A 22817-nucleotide genomic window follows, 5' to 3' on the forward strand; every position below is an offset into this window, starting at 1 on the left:
TCCCTTCCCCTCTAAAGATAAATAAAGAAATAAAAATATTTTTCAAAAACCCACAAAACTACTCCATAAATTAAAAATTAGGGATTAGAATTCATACTACTTGACTTGATATATTTTATAGATTTTAAAATTTAAACCAAGAAAGCATTATAAATAATTTGTCTATAAATAATGTTACATGTTTCAAGTGTAGTTAATCAATTATTATGTGTCTTGTTTTAAGATTTCAGTAGAGTACCATACTAAAGATCATTAATGGCTATTAATAATAATAGGTGACATTTATAGAATGCTTAGCATTGATGTGCTATTAAAGCATTTATATGCAGTCAATAACTATATATGAGTTAATGTGTTAAAATTCACACATTTAATACTTATTCCACCCCTATCAGGTACATACACTACCAATATTTCCATTTTTCAATAAAGAAACTAAGACACAGAGAAGCAGTAACTTACTCAAGTTTATGGCAAATGCTTGGACTGAGATTTGAACCCAGAAATATGGCTTAAGTCTACATTCTTAATTGCTTTGCTATTTCACTCTCTTGCACTGTGTTAATAGAGAATTTTTCATCACTTTGGAAAAAATTCTGTGTAGGATAGTAGATTATAAGATTGAAGGAAAAAAGGATATGAAATCACATACGGAGAATCATTCACCATGTTTACTCCTCCAGGCCCCCCAGAAAACTATGCTTAGGAAAAAAGACCAGAAAATAAAGTTTTTGTCTTTTTTTAGTATGTTTTCAAATTTTATATAATCAGAAAAAAATGTTTATTATACAACTTTAGCTATTAAAATTATAAAGCATACTTAAATGTGTTTTAATGGTTTATATTAATATTTTACATTAAAGGCAATCTAAATCTAGATTTTATAAAAGTTCATTAAAAATTCTCCTGGGAAGTTTGGCCATTTACTTTCCCAGATGCTCACTTTGAGAATGAGATGGTCTCACTTAAGCCCAAAGATCCTGTTGTTTCCAGTAAGTTATTAAGGCCGTATTCCTTAAAGATATGATTTTCCTTATTTGCCAGATAAATAAAATTAAACTCATTTTCCTTGAAAAGACAAACAATTTGGCACTCCATAAACTGAACTCTTTGGACTAACATTTTAACCTCTCTGAGGTTGGCAAATAGATTGCGTGTAGAATAAAAGTACATGTTTCACACATGTTTCTTGTCATCCTTCAATGATTTCTATACTCTAGAAGCTAAAATTATCTTTTGGATGTGTCATGTATATATGACCTAAGGCAACTTTTCATGATGCAGGAGATACATTACACATTCTCCTGAAAGTCATGAAAGATTCTAGAATTTTCTACCATAAACATGTATCATCATGTTACTAGTTGACATTTATTAAATACCTACTATATGACAGGAACTATACTAGGTATTTTGTTATTTTATGAAATCCTCATTCCAGTACAGTAAAGTGGGTAATTTTATTCTTAGTTTACATATGAGAAAATTAATATGCTAAGAAACATTTGAAGATTTTATTTATTTATTTTTAGATAGAGGGGAAGGGAGGGAGGGAGGGAGATAAGAAACATTTGACTTGGCCAAGGTTGGTAAGCTACAGAACCAGCTTTCAAATTCAGATCTACCAGGGGTAATCAATGTAAAGATCAAATAAGACAACTCGGGTAGAAATAACCCAAATGATAACTGCAGTCGGGTGAGGCCCTACTCTGGTATGACTAGTGACCTTTTAGAAAGAGAAAATTTGGAAGAGACATGTACACAGGGGGGAATGCCGTGTGGAGATGAAGGTGGAGATCAAAGTAAGCCTTCTACAAGCCAGGAGATGCCAGAGATCGTCAGAAAACCACCAGAAGCCAAGGAAGAGGCGTGGAACAGATTCTTCCTCACAATCCTTGGAACAAACCAACGCTGCTGACACTGGATCTCTGACTTCCAGCCTCCGGAACTGAGAGGTAAGACGTGTCTGTTGCTTGCTCCACTCAGTTTGTGATTCTTTGTTGCAGCAGCCCTAGGAAACTCGTGCAATCCCCAAACCGCAAACAACTCAAAGGTCCCTTATGTGTATATATTCAGTAAAACAGGTTAAACAAATATGGTATATTCACGCAGTGGAATAGGTCACTGTGAGAAACGTCCAGACTTGTAGAGAATGTTTTACAGAGTTTATTTGAGCCAAACTGACGACATATGCAAGAGAGAAAGTTCTTAACTGCTCCCAGAGAATAACAATTTTGCAGTTTCATTTATGCATTTGAAATTAAGGGGGGAAGATTACATGGAGGTGGAAAAGAACAAGTTGGGGTCCTGATTATGAGGTCACAATTACTGCACAGCAACAAAAACGAACTAAGCGCAACAACACTCCGCCACATCAATAAAGCTTTCAAATATAAAGTTAAGTAAAAGAATCATACTCAAAATTATACATATAGTGTAATTCCACATATACAAAGTCAAAACTATAAATTAGTCAAAACTAGTTTATGTTGCTACAAATCAGAACCTGGTCACCCTTTGTACTGGAGTAGAGACAGGAAGTGAGCCAACGGCTTTTCTAGGGCTCTGGAAATATTCTGTCATAATATATGGGTGCTGGTTGCCTGTGCTTGTCCAGTTTATGAAAAAGCTTTAAGCTGTACAGTTACGAATTGCATACTTTCCTGTATGCACGTGTGGATGAAAAGCAGTTCTACAAAAAGCAGCCTCACAGGGTAATCTGATCATAAATTCCTAACTGGGCAGGTCACGTGAGTAGTCATGCTTCAGGCTTATAACTTTTTGAGTAAAAGGTTTATCTTTGCTCCAAGCAAGCCCTGTTCATTTTTTCCCTGTGCATCCAAGATAACAGTCCTTTTAATTTGCTTTTTCTCAGACCCCTCAGAAGCAAAATCACCTAGCTTAACACCTTTGAAGTAACTGAAGCGACCCTTAAGAGAACACATAATCTATTATCTTGTAATTCAGTCCCCACCTTGCTTTCTCCCATCTTCATGTTATCTTGCTCATATTCTTTAATTCAAAATACATAAAAGAAAAAAATGTGTAAAAGCAGCTGCAAACTGCCACCCTGAGAAGCATTTTCTCAGTCTGTTGAAATCTTGCTTCTGGGTGTATCCACTGTTTGGCTCAAATAAATTTTTGTAAAAATTCTCTACAGGTTTGCTAGATGTTCTTACCTTAACATCTTATGTTTTTATCACAAATGGGTGCTGGATTTTATTAAATGCTGCTTCTGAATCTATGGATATGATCATGTGATTTTTGCCTTTCATTTTGTTTCTGTGATGTATCACATTTATTGATTGGTGAATATCGTATCATGGCATCCCTGTAATAAATCTTACTTGATCACGGTGTATGATCTGTTTAATGTATTGTTGGATCTGGTTTGGTAGTATTTTGTTGAGGATTTTCACATCTGTGTTCATCAGAGGTATTGGCCTGTAATTTTCTTTCTTTGTTGTGCCTTTACTGGTTTTGGGATTAGGATAATACTGTCCTCGTAAAACAGTTCAGGAGTTTTCCCTGTTCTTGAATTTTGGAGTGTAGTTTGTGAAGGATCGGTATTAGTTCTTTGAATGTTTGGTGAAATTCACCTATGAAGCTGTCTGGTCCGGAGTTTTTGTATGTCAGTAGTGTTTCAATTGCTGCTTCAATTTCACTGGTTGTTATTGGTCTGTTCTGGCTTTCTTTGTCTTCCTGATTCAGTTTTGGGAGATTGTATATTTCTACAAATTTATCCATTTCACAGAGTGTGTCCAATTTCTTGGCATATTATTGTTCATAGTAATTTCTTACAATCCTTTGTATTTCTGTGGTATTGGTCATTACTTTTCCTCTTTCATTTCTGATTTTATTTATTTGGGTTCTCTCACTCTGTTTTTCTTGATGAATGTGGTTAAAGACTTGTCAATTTTGTTTATCTTTTCAAAGAACCAGCTCCTGGATTTATTGATCCTTTGGATTGCTGTTTTAGTCTCCGTGTCATTTAATTCTGCTCTAATCCTGGTTATTTCTTTCCTTCTACTCACTCTGTTTGTTGTTATTCTTCCAGTTCTTGTAGATGTAGGGTTAGGTTGTTTATTTGAAATATTTCTATCTCTTTTAGGTAGGCCTGTATCCCTATGAACTTCCTTCTCAGGACTGCCTTTGCTGTGTCCCATAGGTTATGGATTGTGGTGTGTTCATTTTCATTTGTTTCCAGGTACTTTTTGTTTTTTTCCTCGGTCTCATTGTTAACCCATTCATTATTTAATAATCTGTTATTCAGCCTCCATGTATTTGAATGTTTCTGAGTTTTTTTCTTTAGGTTGGTTTCTAGTTTTAAGCCATTGTGATCTGAGAAAGTGCTTGATATGATTTAAATTTTCTTGAATTTGTTAAGGCTTGTTTTGTGTAGTCTGTCTTTGAGAATGATCTATGCACATTTGAGAAAAATGTGTATTTTTCTTCTTTGGGGTGAAATATTCTAAAAATATCAATTAATTCCATTTGATCTAGAATGTTGTTCAATATTTTTGTTGACTTTTTCTTTGCAAGATCTATCCATTGTTGACAGTGGGGTGTTAAAATCCCCTACATTGACTATTATTGTCTATCTCTTTCTTAAAGTCCTCCAAAATTTTCTTTTTATATTTAGGCGCACTTTTATTGGGTGCATATATTTATAAGTTACATCTTCCTGTTGGACTACTCCCTTAAGTATTATGAAGCAACCTTCTCTGTCTCTTGTTATTGTCTTTGTTTTGAAGTCTATTTTGTCAGATACATGTATACTCCATCTTTTTTTATGTTCATTTCTGCGGAGTATTGTTTCCATTCCTTCACTTTTAGCCTGTGAATATCTATTGTTCTGTGGTGAATCTCTTGTGGACAATCTATATGTGGGTCACATTTTCTTAAGCATTCTGCCACCCTATGCCTTTGGCTTGGAGCAGTTAATCCATTTACATTTAAGGTTATCACTGATAGGTACTTATTCATTGCCATTTTTTTTTCCCTTTGTACCTGTGTCCTCTCTCTCTCTCTCTCTATTTCTTCCTCTTCTTAAAGCAGTCCCTTTAGCATCTCTTGCAATGCTGGCTTGGTGGAGATGCACTCTTTCAGCTTTCTTTTGTCTAGAAAGCTCTTTATTTCACCTTCCATTTTAAATGAGAGCCTTGCTGGATAGAGTAGTCTTGGTTGAAGGTCCTTTCATTGCTTGGAATATTTCTTGCCAATCCCTTCTAGCTTGTAGTGTTTATTGAGAAATCAACTAATAACCTTATTGGAGCTCTCTTGTACGTTAGTAGCTGTTTCTCGCTTGCTGCCTTTAAGATGGTCTCTGTGTCTTTAAATTTTGCCATTTTGGTTATAACATGTCTTGGAGTGGGCCTTTTTAGGTTAATCTTGATTGGGATGCTCTGTGCTTCTTGGACTTTCATGACTTTTTCCTTCACCAAGTTAGGGAAGGTTTCCATCATTATTTTTTCAAACAGGTTTTCTATCTCTTGCTCCTTTTATTGTCCTTCTGGTATCCCTATGATGTGAATATTGTTGTGTTTCAAATTGTCCCAAAGCTCCCTTAGGGTATCCTCATTCTTTTAGAGTCTGTTTTCATTTTTTTTGTTCTGACTGTATTTTTTTTTGTACTTTGCCTTCCAACTCACTGATTTGATCCTCTACTTCTTCTAGCCTGTCCTTAATCCCTTCTAGTGTGCTCTTCATCAGCTAGTGCATTCTTTATTTCCATCTTGTTCTTATTCAAGGTTTTTATGTCCTTTTTCATGCAGATGAAGGTCCCATTAATTTCCCTGTAGTTCTCACTAAGTTCCTCGAGCATCCTTATAACCATTATTTTCAACTCTATGTCTGAGAAGTTGCTTGCTTCAATTTCGCTTAGCTCTTTTTCTTGTTATTCCTTTTTTTCCTTTCACTTGGGGGTTGTTTCTGTGTCTCCCCATTTTAGTTGTCTTTTTGTGCTTGTTTCTATGTATTAGATTGTTTTGCTTTGACTTTCTGTCTTGTGGAGTACCCTCGTGTGTTAACAGTCCTGTGGGGCCGAGTGGTGCAGACTCTTTGATTTCCTGATCTGGATGCTCTAGGAATGAGCTCTGTGTGGGTTATATAGACTCTTCTGTTGCATATGGGTTCTGATTAGTACTGGTCTATTTGTTGGTGGGAGCTCTCATCTATCTGGCTGGCTGGCTAAGAGTTTCAACCCCTACCATGTGTTGTATGCTGTTTTATGAGTGCTGGCAGAACAAAGCAAAACAACAGAACACCACACCAAAACAAGAACACCCCCCCACTGCTCACCACAGCTATGTCAACAACAAGAGAGTAAAGAACAATAAAAGCATAGAGAGAAATGGGCAAGTGGGGTAAGGGGAAAGGGAAAGAGAATATGAGAAGACCCAAGGAAAGGAAAGTGATTATGAGAAGAGAAATGGGAAGAGAGCTACTACTCATAATGAGTTGAAAGAGGAAAATGGGGAAAAGGAACACAGTAAAGGTAACAAAAATATTAAATGGAGAAAAGGGAACAGTGAAGTACTCAAAGATAAGAGCAAGAGATATGAAAGAAAATTTAGAGCACCAGAAATAAAAGAAAAAGAAGAATAGATAAAAAGTACAAATAAAATGGCTATGAAAAAGAAAAAATAGCTAGGATAATGAAAAAAGAACCAAGTGGATTTGTCTCAGCACAGTTTAGTTCTTGCCTTCTGGTGTCTCCCTTTGTATTGCATTCCGATATCTGAATCTGATGGAAGTCAGTGCCTGGTGCTGTTACATCTGGCCCTTGGTTGTCTTTTCAAAGCTACAGGCAATCCACATTTTGTGGCTGATTACTCTGGGCTTGGCTACTCCAAGGTTGGGCCAAGCTGCTTTGCAAACCTGACCTTTATCTGCACTGGGATCCAAGGGTGTGTCAGCAAATGTCCCAAGTTGCCACAGGATCCACCTCTGCCAGTCTTTGCCTGCTGGCCAGCTGTCAATCTTAGGATAGTTGCAGACCAGACTATTTCTGGGATGGCCCCTGGAGGAAACGAGGGGCTGTGGATTCCTAGATCTCCTATGGAGGTGCCTTTCAGACTTCAGGGAATATGGTGTGTTTGTTCCCCTCCCCTGCTTCACTGGTCTGACTCTGTCTGGGATTATCTCCCTGCACTCAGTAGGGCGGGGCCCTTGTTCGTGTTCCTGAGCCCAGATTTTGGTTTCTGGGTGCCAGAAGGGTGTTTCTGTGGCTCTCTGGTGAGGGGGGAGCACCAGTCTGCTTCCCGGGATAGCGTATGTATTGGTTGCACACTACCACCAGTCTCTGATGACCCCAAAGTCTACTTATGTGGCTAACTCCTCAACAAGGATTAAGATGAAGGATGGGAGAGAAGGCAAGGTGAAAAAGAAAAAAAACCCCACAAGCCAAACAGTAATATCAACACAGAGCAAAACTGACAAGAGAGCAAAAAGAACAAAGGAAAAAGAATGGGCTGAGTGGAGTGAACAGGTTTACCGAGGTTGTGGTGAGGGGGTTTCCAGAGGGTGGGGGAGTGGTATCCCACAAGGTAAGGTGATGAATTTTTCCCTGGGAGGGGCTAGCTCTTCTCAAGGAAGATGGTGGTTGGGGAGGCCAGGTATGTTGGGGCCCTGAAAATCACAGCCGCCCCCCCAAGACTCTCCCCATTGGCTCCAGCCCCAGACTCTCCTCATGAGACTCCAGACTGCACCACCCTCCCTTCACCGGGGCCCAAGGTGGATAGCCACACACAAAATCTGTGCTTTGAACCTTTAAGGGAGGAGAAAAAGACCTGAAACAAACAAACAAACAAACAAAAACAAAGATGGTGGGTTTGTCAAACCTTTTCTTATTGTTGCCTGGTAATATCTCTCCCTCTCTCTCTGTGTATACGTGTAGTGCATGACATACTTCATGTATACATGTATTCTCTCCATATATATGTGTGTATACATGAAGACCATACATATATGCATATATAAAAATAAAGCTGGTAAGAAATAGCCAATATGAAAATCTATTTCATCTCTAACCTAACTCTCTGGTATCTCCTCCCTTTTCCTGTTTTGTTCCTGTCTTTATCCTTTGCTATATAGAAACCATTTTAGTTCGTAGTACTTGAATAAGCATGTGATAATTGTTTTTCTGTGTCAGCGTGGTTAGCTATCGTCCCAATTATTCAATCCTGCACTAATGTAAATGTTGCTGTGAAGATAAAGCACACATGATTAAAGTCCAAAATCAGTTCACTGATTATAAAGGAGATCTTCTATAATCTGGGTGGGTCTGTTTAACACATTGAAAGACCTCAAGAGCAGAATTGAGGCTCCCAAAGGAAGAAGAAATTCTACTTGTAGACAGCAGCTTCTGGAACTCTTCTAGAGTTGCAATGGCCTGTGCTATGGATTTTGGAGTCACCTAGCCAGCCTCCACAACAGTGTAAGCCAATTCCTTGCAATAAATTATTTTCCTTTTTCCAAACTATAGGAGAAAGTTTATTTATAAAGTTACAAAGGTAGTAGAAGTGAACCAGCTGGGCTGTGTAGGCTCAGGAAACAAGTTACAGAAGCAAAAGGAGGGCTCCTGGAGCTTACAGGAGGGAAAGGCAAAGGTAACGTGCCTGGGGGGGAAGAAGAAAGGGACAGGAAAGGTGTGGGAACGCTGCCAAGAGGGAGAGTCTGCAATACATTTCTTAAAAAAAAGATTTTATTTATTTCTAGAGAGGGGAAGGGAAGGGGAAAGAGGGAAGGAGAAACATGGATGTGTGAAAGAAATTTCAATAGGTTGCCTCTCGGGGGCCAGGCCCGCAGTCAAGACATGCGCCCTGACGTGGAGTTGAACCTTTTGTTTTGTGGGATGCTCAACCCACTGAGCTACATTGGTCGGGGCTGAAGTTTTAACACTATCTTCTATTGATTCTGTTTTTGGTTGAATCCTGACTGATAACAAAATTTAGATGTATTTTAGATCCTTCCAATGCACTATACAAGAACAAAAAGAGGGAAAGTAGATACCTGATTATCAAATTGTTCACATTAGATTTCCTCTTGTAATATAGAGCTGAGCAGATGACAGAAATCTCAGAACCAGTGAAATAAGGAAGATTATGTGAGGCTAAATTGAAGTTCAAATCTATAAATGCTTATAAGAGCCATATACATAGTAATAGAGATAAAACTTTGGAGCAACAGTTATGCTTATTTTCATTTACTAAAACCAATAATAGTTTCTTGCATTTTCTAAATATACGGTATTTTGCTGTGTATAGTACACTCTTGTTTATAATATGCACCCTCATTTTTGGCCCAAATTTTCAGGAAAAAAATCTTTCATTAAAAATTTTTAATTCAATTTTTTACTTATTTATATTTAGAAACAAAGCTGATGATCATATTCCAGGGTATTATTTTGCATACAGATATCATTATTGCTTTTTAGAATTATACTTTTAATATATAAGCATAAATAAAAGAAAAACATTTCTATAGTTTAGAATTAGTACTACACTGTATAATGCATATCCTTATTTTTCCCAAAATTGCCCAAAATTATTTTGCCCAAAATTCAGGCAAAAATGTGTGCATTACACACGGCAAAGTATGGTATTTTGGAATTTAATGTATAAAAAATGGCTACTGAATTTTTATTAGGCAGATGTAGAAATCTTCAGATACTGTAATTTTACCTTTTTAAATCATTCTAAATATATAAAATCATAAATATTATGAATGCAATTAACTATTAAGATCTATGGCCACATTGACCATCAAGAACTACCAGAGTAGTAGTTCTATGCAGTATGTTTTATGTTGTATAGGAAGTAATAAAATAATCAAAATCACTGAAAAAGCAAGGAAAACATGGAGCATTTGCTTGTGCTTTAGGCCTCTGTGGACAACCATCTGCAGGTAGTGGCATCTACTGCTTTTTAACTGATGGGAATTTCAACAAAGAATCCTGCTGCATGTATGTATATGCGGCTTAGCCCATGTGGTTAGAAGAGGAGAATAGGGAGGAAGATAAGAAATCAGTTTACATTTGAAGGGAATGACTGCTCCTAGGAAGGTAGGAGGCATTCCCAAAGAGAAGTATGTCCCAAGCAAAGGGGACTTTGTGACCTGATGACATCACTCTGGAGAACAACATCAAAATTATTTTTAGTGGGAGGCTATAGATGCATCATGTCCTCACCAGAAAATAATAACAGTGGAAGGTACTGAGAGTTATTCTGGAGATAAAACATCGATACATAAAAGAGCTAGTACAAAAGTTATAGTCATTTAATGCAATTTTGATAATATTACCAGTGTTCAATCACTTTACATCTTGGAACTTATGTAGGTTGGGTCCTCCAGAAAGCAGATGCTGGAATAGTTACAAATTTAAGAGATTTATTGGGGGGTTAACATCTGTGAAAGCAGAAAGGTTTGGGTAGGGAGAATCGTCACAATATACTGCAGAGTTGACAGTCTCTGCCAGTTCAGCAGGGACCTCTGAAGCAAAGATTACCTCTTAATGGGGTCCATTGTCAGGCAAAAGTAGCTAGACCTGTACCCTTATCTGCTCAGTAAATGGCCAAGTGCCACCTGGAAAATAGCATGACCTCAAGTTGAAAGCTAAAGGAAACCCTTTCAAAAAGGCTGGAGTTTGTTCATTAATCACACTCCTCGTTGCTGGGTAGAGTGTGCTTTCTTGACAGGAAATCAGTCTGCTTATCTCCACGTCTGCTCCAGCACTGTAGTGTGGGGCGCATAAAATTTTCGAGGCTATGTATTTGGAGATGAAAATGAAGTAGGCCAGAACAAGAGGTGTTAGTGAAGTGCACTAAAATTCTAAAACTCCAGTGGAGGTAATTTATAGTGGTACACCACCACCAATTCCTTAGGTAACCAGAGCGGTTGCCACCAACAGATTAGGGGTTAAAAATATTGGATGTCATGTGAGGTGTCTAAAATGGTAAGACTATTGTTATTCCCATTTCATCCCACATAACTTGCTCCTAGTGGGACAACTCAGGGCCTCGCTTGTGATGGCCCATTACAGGTCAAGCTGCCATAGTTGTGAAATGGGCAAAAGGAATTCAGAATGGCTTTTTCGGGGGGGGGGGGAAGATGAGAAAGAATCACTTGTTAAACAAAGATCAAGAAGGTAGGATTTAAGAAAGTCGGATTGGCTCTTTTTGATGCATCACTTTTTTTCTGGTCTTCTCTGTACAAGTTCCACAGTAGAGATGGACAGAAAGAAATGAGGGTTTTGGGGGAGTGGGGATAGAGGGCGGTGTATAATAGCATGGTGCTCAAAACAGTAGAGGGTCTGGAGTGTCACCACTGTCTAGAGATTTGGCTTTGGATAGGTTCCTCAACCTTCAGTGCCTTAGTCCCCCGATTCGTTAAACAAGGATTACAGTTGTGCCGACACTGTGGAGTTGCTGTGAGTATGAAATGATATAATGCATGCTGTCCCTGGCTTGAGAAGTGTTCAATACCTGTTAGGTGTCATTCTACTTCACTTTTGCTTTTTCCTCTTCCGTCTCCACTGGGTGGGGAAATGCTTTCTTGTTGAATTTTTTCACCTGTTCTCTAGATTAGCAAAATGTCCACAAAATTTGGGAGGGGGGTAAAATTGAAAGAGCCTATAACTCTAACAGGATTCAGCATGTCTGGTTTTGGTCAGGTCTTTGGTTTTCATTGCTGTATTCTCAGTACAGTTCTGGGCGAGCTGGGTGTAAAAAATGGCCTCTGTCCAGAGCAGCAGTCTATTGGAAAAGCAAATGGACATATAAATGATTAATGAAAATAAAAGCACATATTAAATTAAGCTCTAAATAACCCATACAGACCATAAGTGATGTAAAAATCTAATTTCACTCTGCTGACATTAGCTGTGAGGTTTTTTCCAAAAGTGATTTATGCTCTTTTTATTCAGTTTTCTTAATAATGTTTTTATAAATCAGTGACTGTTGTTTTGATCACTGAAAGGCGATGCCATTTGCGTGAAATTATGAGGGTAAGCTCTTATATAGTAAAATGATAAAATGTCTTGTGTTTATTTAAATATAAAATGTTAACTGAACTAAAAAGAAAGCAAGTTTAAAGAAATGTAAATATATTATTAGCTCTTAATATTGTTAGTCTATTAATGCTCTCTACCACTATATATGTTAAGATGACAAAGATAGGAAGAGCTGATGAACACTTTGAATAACAAACTATTAGGAAGGCATAATTTTGTTTTTGGTTGTTGATCTCAGTAAATTTGTCTTTGTCTTATTCTTTCTAATTTAAGCAAGTAATGAGGCTCATCCACTGGCCTTCTTCGTTCCAGAAATCCCCTTTGGCAATTCAGGAGTCAAAAGTAAAAAAGATGGGTGGGCTAAATCATGTGGGATCATAATGTAGCTTCAGTTTACAGAAGGCAGGTCTTTGGGTTAAAAGGTCCTTGACCTATGCTGCCCATCACATTCTTCTACTTCCTAGAGAAATATGCTCTGTACCCTGTGGGAGATACACACACAGTAGGTGTGAATTTAAAAAAGAAAAGGGTTCTATGGAAAGTAACCTCACAGGGTGATCTGATCATAAATTCCTAACCAGGCAGGTCATGGTGAGTACTCAACAACCAGGCACATAACTTTCATGAAAGGTTTTAAGCCAGCCCTGCCCATTGTTCCTATGCATCTAGGTTAACACACCTTTGAAATACCAGAAGTAACACCCTTGAAAGGGGGTATTAACCCCCTTAACCCTCCAGAGAGCACATAATCTTAACAGTAATCCAATCCCCACCTCGCTTTCTCTAATCTTCTTTAAGTCCCCTTGTTAATATCAAATGCATAAAAGAAGCAGCAAAGCTATTACCTTCGCGAGTATTTGAGATCTTGCTAACTGGCATATGTCATCAACTAGGCTCAGATGAAGTCTAAAAACTGTCCACAAGTTTGGACATTTCTATGCTGACATAGGTCACATGTGGTTAACCACACACTGAGAGTGTCTTACAACGTTACACACAAAGTGATTCCTTGTTAAACTCTTTCGGATTATTAATGTATAACCACAAAAATAGTTCCTATTATTTCATAATTTTCTTATATCCTCCCAATAACCTAAGGCTCTAAAGGCCTCTTTCCATGGTGAGATATGAATACGGCTGAAGAGTCCTTTGGGGATTCTAAACGGACTTCTTTTAGTACCAAGAGGAAAACAACAAAAAATATTTTCAAGATACCTCTTATCTTACTGATGATGAGCGTTTTATAAATGTCATAGACGTGGATCTCCCCGCATTGTCCTAGGCCTTGTGAGTAATACGAGGAAATGCTAGTTAATGGGTGCCAGGTCCCCAGGCGTTGTAGGAATGCGTTCCCTCCCTTCTCCATACCTGCTTCTGCCTAGTGCGGTTGTGCACCAGCCTGTGCCTGCGCGAAAACCGCACAACAGAACAGACCAATCAAGGACGGCGATCTCCGCCCCCCGCCTTTTGCCACCGCCCACTCTCGGCCGGCTGACATCCTACACAGCTCTCGTTGATTAGTCTTACTTTTCCATCTCCTCCCACCCAACCAACGCCCCCTCCACTAGCGCCGCGGATGGGACGCCGGAGGACCCAGCAGGCATGCGCGACCATCCCGAGCATGCTCAGTAGCGCGCGCGGCGCCCCGGAGCTTCATCGGGCTGCTGCTGACGCGGAGGTCTCCGCGGCAGCCGCGGGAGCGACAGGAAGTGAAGCGGCCTGTCCCTGTGACCGCGGAGGCAGAAACCGAGGCGGAAGGGACCCTGCGGCGACGTCGTCGTCGGCGGCAGGGGTGACGGAGGGGGCTGAGCATCTAGGGGACTCGCCGGCTGCGAAGCCGGATCCCGAACAGGGCAGGATGGATTATCACCAGCCGGGGACTGGCCGCTACCAGGTGGTGAGTTCCCAGCCCCCGCCCCGGCCTCCTGCGCCTCTGGGGGACCCACCACTGTCTCCCGCCGTGCCCCCCAAGAGTTCTTTTTCTTGGATTATTTCCGGAGGGGACGTACTGGCTTTTCTTTTTCTTTCTTCCTTCTTTTTTTTTTTTGGTAGCTCTTCTAGTCGGACCTGCTTGCTTCACATCTGTGGAGCCTGTCTCTGCACCCCTTGGAGACCCTTCCCTCCCGACCCGCCTTCTAGCTCCCCACCCCCCCTCACACCCTGTACCCGTGTATTTCATTAAAACCCGTGTTTTATTTATCACTTTTCTGGTTCATTTCTTCATTCCCTGATTCAGACACTTCCGAGACAGTCCACTGGATTGTCTTCTGGAAATGGTACAGAGTTCACACACCTGCTGGGAAGGTGATCGCCATCATAAATGGAGTGGGGGAAGGGGGAGGAGATGTAAGCATTACGCAGGGTCAGACGTGGACTTGGCGAGAAAAAAAGGAGGGGGCTGGCTTGGAAAACGGTAGCGAGTGGCCGTGATGCTGATATGGTCTCTGAGCTCTACTTAACCTTGTCATTTTGTCCTTTTCCATTTTGTTAGTACATACTGAAAGTGACTACTCTTTTTTTTATCCCCACTTTTTTCTACCCTCATGTGGGGAAATAGGATGTTTTTTACCAGAAAAATGCTAATCTTATTAGAAAAATAGTTTTTCGTTATGTACAGAATTTTCCAGTTTAACCGTATAAACGATTCTATGTTGAAATGAGTGAAAAGTGTACGTCTATTATTTTCAGTGTCAAATTTTCTAATATCCCGGGTCCAGCAGAAATAAGGCCTGGTTGAGTGGTTGGTAGGGTGTTAATATGGGTGTAATAATTTATAGTTTTAATTTGAACATTTCACTTAAAATGTCATATAGTGTACTTGAATGTGATAGTTATGTTACAGACCTACATGCTTTGATTTTGCAATAAAACGTTTTGTAAGCAGAAGGGGCGTTATTTGTGCCGGACCTTGTATTATTTTTCCCCTCCATTATCCTGGTGGTGTCATTGGAACCCAGATTTAAAAGATGGACTCAGCAATAGTTCAGTGTTTTGTTCCAGCTAATGGGCAGTTATTAGTACTGTTTATAACATTTTACAAATGTAGTATTCATGTCAGTGGAGATTTCACCTTTCAAATCTATTTGCACATGAGAAATTTACTTGTAAACTAAGAATTTCAGTTAATAAGTGCATTTTGACAAAGGTGAAGACTACTGAAAGATGAAATCTCAATGCAAGTTTGAATTTTTCTATGACAAAAGTTCGTGATGCTTCCATTTCACCTGGTTTACATCCTGTAAAAACCTCCAAATGATCCATATTCTGAAATCTTTGGAAATTTATCAGGTTTTTTTTCCAGGACAGTTTGGAAAACATTGCTGGCAATATGTAAGGCATTTTTCGAGTTTTCAGTGTATATGGGTTTGGTGATCTTGTTTTTTTTAAGGCATTCTTATTTTTGGAGATAACAAAAATAAAATGCAGTAAGTAAATATTGAGTACTTTTACCATGGGAATGGTTCCTTTTTGTAATCCCTTTTCTTTCCTGTTCTGGTTTGTTTTCCTGAATGGCATTAACTGGTTTGAATTCTTAGGGGATTTTGCTTATCAGAATTAACCATGTTCTCATACGGAAATCACTACTCAAAACATTTTTAACTGATGTAGCTGCACCTTAAAATAATTTGTTATATTGTCACATTTGCTTCCAGTGGTTATGACTATTTGACACTTAATTACTAGTTTAAAATTTTTTCTACTACCAAAATATTGAAATTTGCTCTTAATTTTAAGGTTGCCTTCTCTAAAATTCATTTCAAAATAAGTGGACAATATCATCATATTTACTATTTTTTTCAAACTGGAAATGAGTTCCATCTTTGAATGGGTGGAGGCATTCCTTTGGGGCAGAGGTCGAAATCAGTTTTTCTGAAGATAACTCCTCACTTTAAGTAGGTAGGACATCAGTTTGTTTTCTTTGGAAGGCAGCATGTTTGTGAATCTTACCATCATTTAAATTGGATTTTAATTCTTGTTACTACATAGTAATTTCATCTGGTTTTGTTGAAATGGCCTGATCAATTACTGTAGGTATAAGCCAGAGAAGCAGCTGAATGGGTTTCCTGTAAAGTATTTATCTAGGGACCAATCTGCAGCTGTGGCCTATACGGTGATCACAGCTTGTATGGTTTCCTTTAGCTCAGTTAAAAAAATAAAAATATAAAAACTCTGGAAAGATTAATAACCTTGAGCAATAAGGAGTATCAGTTGTAAAGTTGGGGACAGGCAAGTATGCTTAGGGGTGAAATGGTATGCAGTTATTAATTTGTCACATATTGAGAGAGTTTAAATTTAGCTTTCCATACTGGGAAGTTATTGTCAATGCTCAAGACCATTAGGTAGAGTTACTACCATTAACCAATGCACAAGTTTTTTTGTGGAAAATTGCTTTTTCTGTGGTCTCTTCCAATGTTAAATTGGCCTGAATTTTGTTAAGTAAAGCAGTGGCTAACTACAAAAAGCCTTGATTGTTACCTGATTTCAGAAAAAGCCGATACCATAGGTAGTTTCATTGTGTTACAGGAAATTCAGTTTTGTTTGGTAGGAAATGAGCCATGTTGCTGAACTATGAAGTAGTTGACATGGCTTGAAGCTGTTAGGCTACATTCTAACTTTGATGTTCTGTTTTTTAAAGGATTATGTGCCTGTAACAAGCTGACTACTAAGATTTCAAAAGAATTATTTTATGTAAAAGTTAAATTGGCACTGTATATTTTTGTAGTAGTTTCCCAAACTGTGTTCCAGAATGATCTTAATAGTCTTAGAAGATTTGTAACATAGATTAGCATAATAAAACACATTTTCATATTGAAACCATGAAAAATTCTGAAGATGATGGTTTGGATTTGTATAACCTAGCTCTCCTTACACCTTGGCCAGATTTTTAAAGAAAATTTTAAGATTATGTTAACATTTCTAGATGTTAGTTTTCTGTGAACATAATGAAGTATTCACACTGTGAAGATCTAGATACTTTTTTTTTAAATTGATTTGAGAGGGAGGGAAAAAGAGAGAGACATCACTTTGTTTTTCCACTTATTGATGCATTCATTGGTTGATTCTTGTATGTGTCTTGACTGGGGATCAAACTTGCTCTTTTATCTGGAGAATTAGTTACTCTTGATAAATCAGCTGGGAAGGAGGTTGACTATTAATGGTTAAAAAAATGTGTTAGAGCCCTGGTGTGGCTCAGTGGATTGAGTACCAGACTGCAAACCAAATGGTCGGTGGTTCGGTTCCCAGCCAGGGCACATGTTTGGGTTGTCGGGCCAGGTCCCCAGTAGAGGGTTTGTGAGAGGCAACCACACATTGATGTTTCTGTCCTGCTCTTCCTCCCTTCCCCTGTCAAAAATAAATAAATAAAATCTTTTTCAAAAATAAAAAATAAAAATAAAACAAATGTTAATAAACCATTCAGTATTTATAAAAATAAAAAATATATTAAAGTCATCTGGGCTTATATTTAGGATGTGCAGTTTACAATATGGCTTAGTTACTGTCTTAAAGCCTCAATTTTCTCATATTAGTAGTACCTGCTTCATTAGTATTATGAGAATTATATAATGTAACATGTGTAAAAGATATAATATAGAGACTGGTACATGAAAAATAAATAGGAATAATGTAAATTATAAAACATTGAAAATATTTTAATTTTTGCTGATGACCACCTTTGTGTCTCTTGTTTTGTTTAGAACCTGAATATCAACTAGTTTTTTGTTTTCCATGTCAAGAACTGTGAAAAGTCTCTTAAGATTTTATTTTACCATATTTATGAGGTAATAAATTAGTATGTCAGTGTTTCATGATTGCTGGCAGAGAACAGGAGACTCCCCAGGTCAGAGACAGATGACGGGATTATTACTCAGAGCGTAGCAAGCTGCATGATCATCAGCATATTTGTGTAGGTTTTCCTTGTAACCAGGACCCAGGAGGGTGATAGGTCTAGCTGGATGCACTAGTGGGTCACAGCTTGCTATGACTGGAAAAATGGTCATAGCAAGGGCCATTACTTTTTAGCAGGCAGAAAACAATGTAGCAAACAAACAAGCTAGTTACCTTTCCCTCGGAGGGCAGTTAACATGTGGTAACCTTGACCTTCTGTGTTGCCTATGTGGTTTATTACAAGAATTCACTCAGTATCAAGAAATAGATAAGCTTTGTAGACTGTCACACTCAACAAGAATGTACTTGTTGGGACACTCAGGCCCATGGTGGACTGCCTTGCCCAGTAGAACATGTTCTGGATGAGATAATAAATGTTGATTTTTAAGTGCAGTGTAATTTAATTTTGGTTTTCCCTTTTAAAGAAGTTTTGTAGTCTTTTACTGTATGTCGTTCTCTAGTTATTGCCTTCTTTTCTTGGCACAGTTCAGTTCCTTCAATCTTCACTTGTTTGTCTCTTTTGAACGTATCAGTATTCTTTATCTGGTTTATATTCTTACCACACTGCTTTTACATCATCAAGGTTGCCCATTGCGTAATACAGTAGATACTTTTTAGTTTTTGTTTTGCATCATTTTTTGTTACATGACACAACTTTTTCCTTAAAACTTCTTCCTTATTTCTGATGTGAAGAAACTTTCTACTCTTCTTTGACTTACCTTGGTGAACTTATTTTGTGCTCTTTAAATGTTGATGTTTTTTTATGACATATACTATTGCAATAGCCTGTTTAGTACTTTTTTCCTTCATCTGACCATCTTCCAGTGTATCTTTCACGTGCAGTGCATGAGTCATGTTAGTGACCTCTTATTGAATTCCTCCTTCCTCTACTTTTAATATTACATCTTTCAAATAGATAGAAAAGTTGAAAGATTGTACAGTTACCAGGTAGGATCTAGAGTTACTAATGGTTCTATATTTGTATTACTGTATATCTGTCAAGTCTTATTTTTTGATATTTTCAAAGTAAGTTGCAGATATATGGAAAAGTATGGTTGCCTCTGGTGTGTCCTCTGTGCAGATATATGTGTATGTCACTATAAACTGCATGCTTATATGCAGTTTAATCACTGGCCTACAGTTTAATGTTTCTTTATGGTTCTTTCTCTTTGGTGTAAAGCAGGTGTATAGTGAAATGCATCATTCTTATTTGCCTGTTGAATGAGTTTTGATAAATGCATACACCTGTGTGACCCACATGACTTTCAAATACAAAAGGAATCAGCAAATTAAGTTCTAGCTTCTGTTTTGTAGATAAAATTTTATTGTGACATAGCCATGCTCATTCACTTACAGTGGCAGGACTGAGTGTTTGAGGCGCAGTCCATAGAGCTTGAATCAGTATTTGTTGTTCTCCTTAGAGAAGAATTTTACGGACCTGCCATATAGAACATGACTGTCACCCTAGAAAGTTTCCTCATGGCCCCTCCCTTTCAGTTCCTGCTTATCACATGATCATGATTTTGGCTTTTTTCACTTCAAATTAGTTTTGTCTATGCTAGAATCAAATAAATAGCATACTGTCTGCAAAGCTTCTTTCGCTCTACATCAGGGGTGTCAAACTCATTTTAACCGGGGGCCATGTATGCCTTCCAGTTACCTTCAAAGGGCCAAATGTAATTTCAACCCCTTAACAGTCAAGAAGTAGTTACATTTTTCCAGTCCTAAAATTATTTTTGCCATTTGAAGGCAAACACAAGGCTGGTGTGGCCACCGGTGAAAATGAGTTTGACACCCCTGCTCTACATGAAGATTTTTGGATATTGATTCATATTACTGTGTATATTAATAGCTCATCTCTTTTTATTGCTGAATATTATTTTATTGTATAAATTATATGAATGTGGTACAGTTTGTTTATACATCGCTCTGTGGGTTGTTTCAATTATTGGCTATTATAGATAAAACTATTAGGAATATTCTTACACAATTTTTTAAAAAAGATTTATTTAGTTTGAGACAGAGGGGAAGGGACGGAGAAAGAGAGAGAGAGAAACACTAATGTGAGGTTGCCTCTTATGTGCCCCCTACTGAGGACCTGGCCCACAACCCAGGCAGGTGCCCTGACTGGGAATTGGCTGGCAACCCTTTGGTTTGCAAGCTGGCACTGAATCAATTGAGCCATACCAGCCAGGGCTTATACAGTTTGTTTGTTTGTTTGTGGACATGTTTTCATTTCTCTTGTGTAGAATTAGTGGGCAATAAGGTTGGAATGTATTTATTTATTTTTTAAATGTATTTATCTTTAGAGGGGAAGGGAAGGAGAGAGGGAGAGAAATATCAATGTATGGTTGCCTCTGGTGTGTCCCCTGCCGGGAACTGGCCTGCAACCCAGGCATGTGCCCTGACTGGGAATCGAACCGAGATCCTCTGGTTTGTAGGCCCGCATTCAATCCACTGAGCTACACCAGCCAGGGCAGGTTGGAGTATATTTAATTTAAAAAAAAAACACTAGAATTTTCCCCAAAGTAGTTATATAATTTTGTACTTCTGCCAACACTGAATGAAAATTTTGGTTGCTCCACCACCTTTCCAAAATTTTGGTATAGTCTGTCTTTTTAATTTTAGCCATTCTTGTGGCTTATTGGATTTTTGAGGTGTAAATTTCTGTTCTAAACATACATGTTCCTTTAATTGACCTTCCTGTATTTTACAGTGCCTTATCTTAGCAGTGTCCGCCCCCGCTTAATTTTTAGGCACTAACTGATAGAGTCTAGAACCTACTTAATAAATTATTAGTTTTTCAACCATAATGTATTCTCTTTTTCCTGTTTTATTTTTTCCAGTTTATTTCTCATCTAAGGTTCTGTACCATATCCTTCTGGTTAATTTCCCTCATACAATCCTGTCCCTTAATGTAAACACTTCCAAACTGTAAGTGGAAGAAGGAGGAGTGGCGAGTTTCTTGCATTTGTCATCACATCAAGGCAGAGGAAAAATTGATAGTTACCATATTAGAGAACTTATTATATTGAATTATGTTTTTGTGTGTCTTTGTACTTCTAAACTGCTCCCTTTTTTCACAGGTGCGTCAGGGTTCTAAGTACCTCTTGTGAGATTTATGCTTAAGTTAACGTATGGGAGAAGTTTTTAAGATATCATTGATTAATTGTAGGACAAAGGTCCTACAACTTCATGTATTCACTTAGTAAATAGTAACTTATGCACTGTTTCTACCAAATTATGTTTTAGGTGCTGGTGAACAAGACAGTGAAGTTCTTGTCTTATGGCTCATACTGTGGTGGATGAGAGGCAGACAAATAAATAAGCATACTTTCAGATAGTGGTAGGTGGTTTAAAGAAAATGAAGCAGTTTGATGGAATAAATAATACATTTTATCAATACTAGTGTAGCAGTAATAGAACAGTAATGACTTTGCATGATGTCAGTAATATGCTGAGAACACTGCCAAGTGCTTTATACACACAAGCACATTTAACCTTAAATTAAATAACTGGAATACATTCTGCTTACATTTATTAAGTGTAAATTTACTGACAAGATCGTGGTAATTGACACTAGTCTGGGTACCATGTGATTGTAAATCATCCTGTGTCTGTTTTCATGCTATGTCGTTATGGTTTCTTCAAAAGTTTGATCACTAACTGGAATTAAGGTGTGGGTAAGTGTAAGGACATGCCGAATGCAGGTCAGGAAATGCAGTAGTCTAAAATAGCTCTCAGATTATTTCAGGGTTTCAACTTGCTTTTGAGATTTGTTTGAACATGAACAATTTAATATTTTAAAAGTTGAGGAATGTGCTGTGGTTTAGATTGTCTATGATGTTTCTCTGGAATTACTTGTTACATTACATAAAGAAATCGTGCTGATTGGCAGAGGCTTTGAGAATAAGAGAAGAAATGGAAAGGCTTTTACCTCATTCATCACTAATTTCGAAGCTCTAAGGATTTGTCTCCTGTTGGATCTTGGAATGAAGAAATCCAGTAGTGACAGTTTTTATAGAACATTTATTCTCACTTGGGTGGAGCTTTCATTCATATCAGCATGAGTTTCTTTTCTTTTTTTGTGTGTGTGTGTGATTCCCCCAAAAAGGGAAGGGTCTTCAAATAACCTAGAGACCGTTTTAGTTTTTGTTTATAACTTTTAGAAACAAAACAAGCCTCTGCTTACCTCATCCCTTGCTTGATTTATACTGCACTGCACATGAGCTGTAAATATTTGAACTATAATACTTTTTGTTTTTTTTTTTGCCCCTGCTTCTTTTTTTTTTTTAAAGATTTTATTTATTTATCTTTAGAGGGGAAGGGAAGGAGAGAAGGAGAGAAACATCAATGTATGGTTGCCTCTCGTGAGTCCTCTGCTGAGAACTGGCCTGCAACCCAGGCATGTGTCCTGACTGGGAATCGAACCTCAATCATGTGGTTCCCAGGCCAGCGCTNCCCCCCCCCCCCCCCCCCGCCGTTCTTAATCCACCCCTTCAAACCACGGTTCTCTTGCCTTCTGTCTTTTGAACATATTCTTCCCATTTTCTCTTTTCTCCTTCCCTCCTCCAGGACTAATATCTGTTCTTTATCTAGATCTGTTGAAATGTTCTTTTCAGAAAACTTTTCCTTACCTTCTGCTTCTCTGCCTCCATTTCCACCCTTTAGTGGCAAGTTCTGGGTTCTTTGAACATTGTACATTTAAACCTGTCACAGTCCTTACTCCATGGTGTCTGTTTGGTAAACTCAGTGGAAGTAGCGTTTAGTTCCTTTATATAACAGTATATAGTGTAGTTTTAGGCCAACTATAGGTGCCTAGTAAACAGTACTTATTGAAGAGATAAATGAATGCCTTTGCTGAATGATTTCAAGAGTATGCATGAGGTTACTGGTATACTATGTTTATAAAGTGAACAGT

The 22817-nt window shown here is 38.1% G+C and overlaps 1 protein-coding gene and 1 long non-coding RNA gene across 3 annotated transcripts in view; one reads left to right on the plus strand and one right to left on the minus strand.

The window, feature by feature from the left end:
* Positions 1 to 11100: 11100 nt before the first annotated feature.
* Positions 11101 to 13372, minus strand: LOC118996134 (uncharacterized). Its single transcript, XR_005068428.1, has 2 exons — positions 13226 to 13372; positions 11101 to 11753 (listed from the first exon to the last, which is right to left on the minus strand). It is a non-coding gene; the product is annotated as an uncharacterized LOC118996134 (long non-coding RNA).
* A 199-nt stretch (positions 13373 to 13571) lies between these two features.
* NDFIP2 (Nedd4 family interacting protein 2) overlaps positions 13572 to 22817 on the plus strand; it is a 57041-nt gene continuing 47795 nt past the window's right edge. For both annotated transcript variants that reach the window (XM_037059403.1, XM_037059404.1), the window contains exon 1: positions 13572 to 13907. In XM_037059403.1, coding sequence (XP_036915298.1) covers positions 13587 to 13907 — 321 coding nt within the window. In that variant the 5' untranslated portion in view covers positions 13572 to 13586. The remainder of the gene's footprint in view (positions 13908 to 22817) is intronic.

Source organism: Sturnira hondurensis, unplaced genomic scaffold (assembly GCF_014824575.4).
Source record: "Sturnira hondurensis isolate 20B ecotype Veracruz unplaced genomic scaffold, ASM1482457v3 Scaffold0010812, whole genome shotgun sequence".
NCBI classification, from domain to species: domain Eukaryota; kingdom Metazoa; phylum Chordata; class Mammalia; order Chiroptera; family Phyllostomidae; genus Sturnira; species Sturnira hondurensis.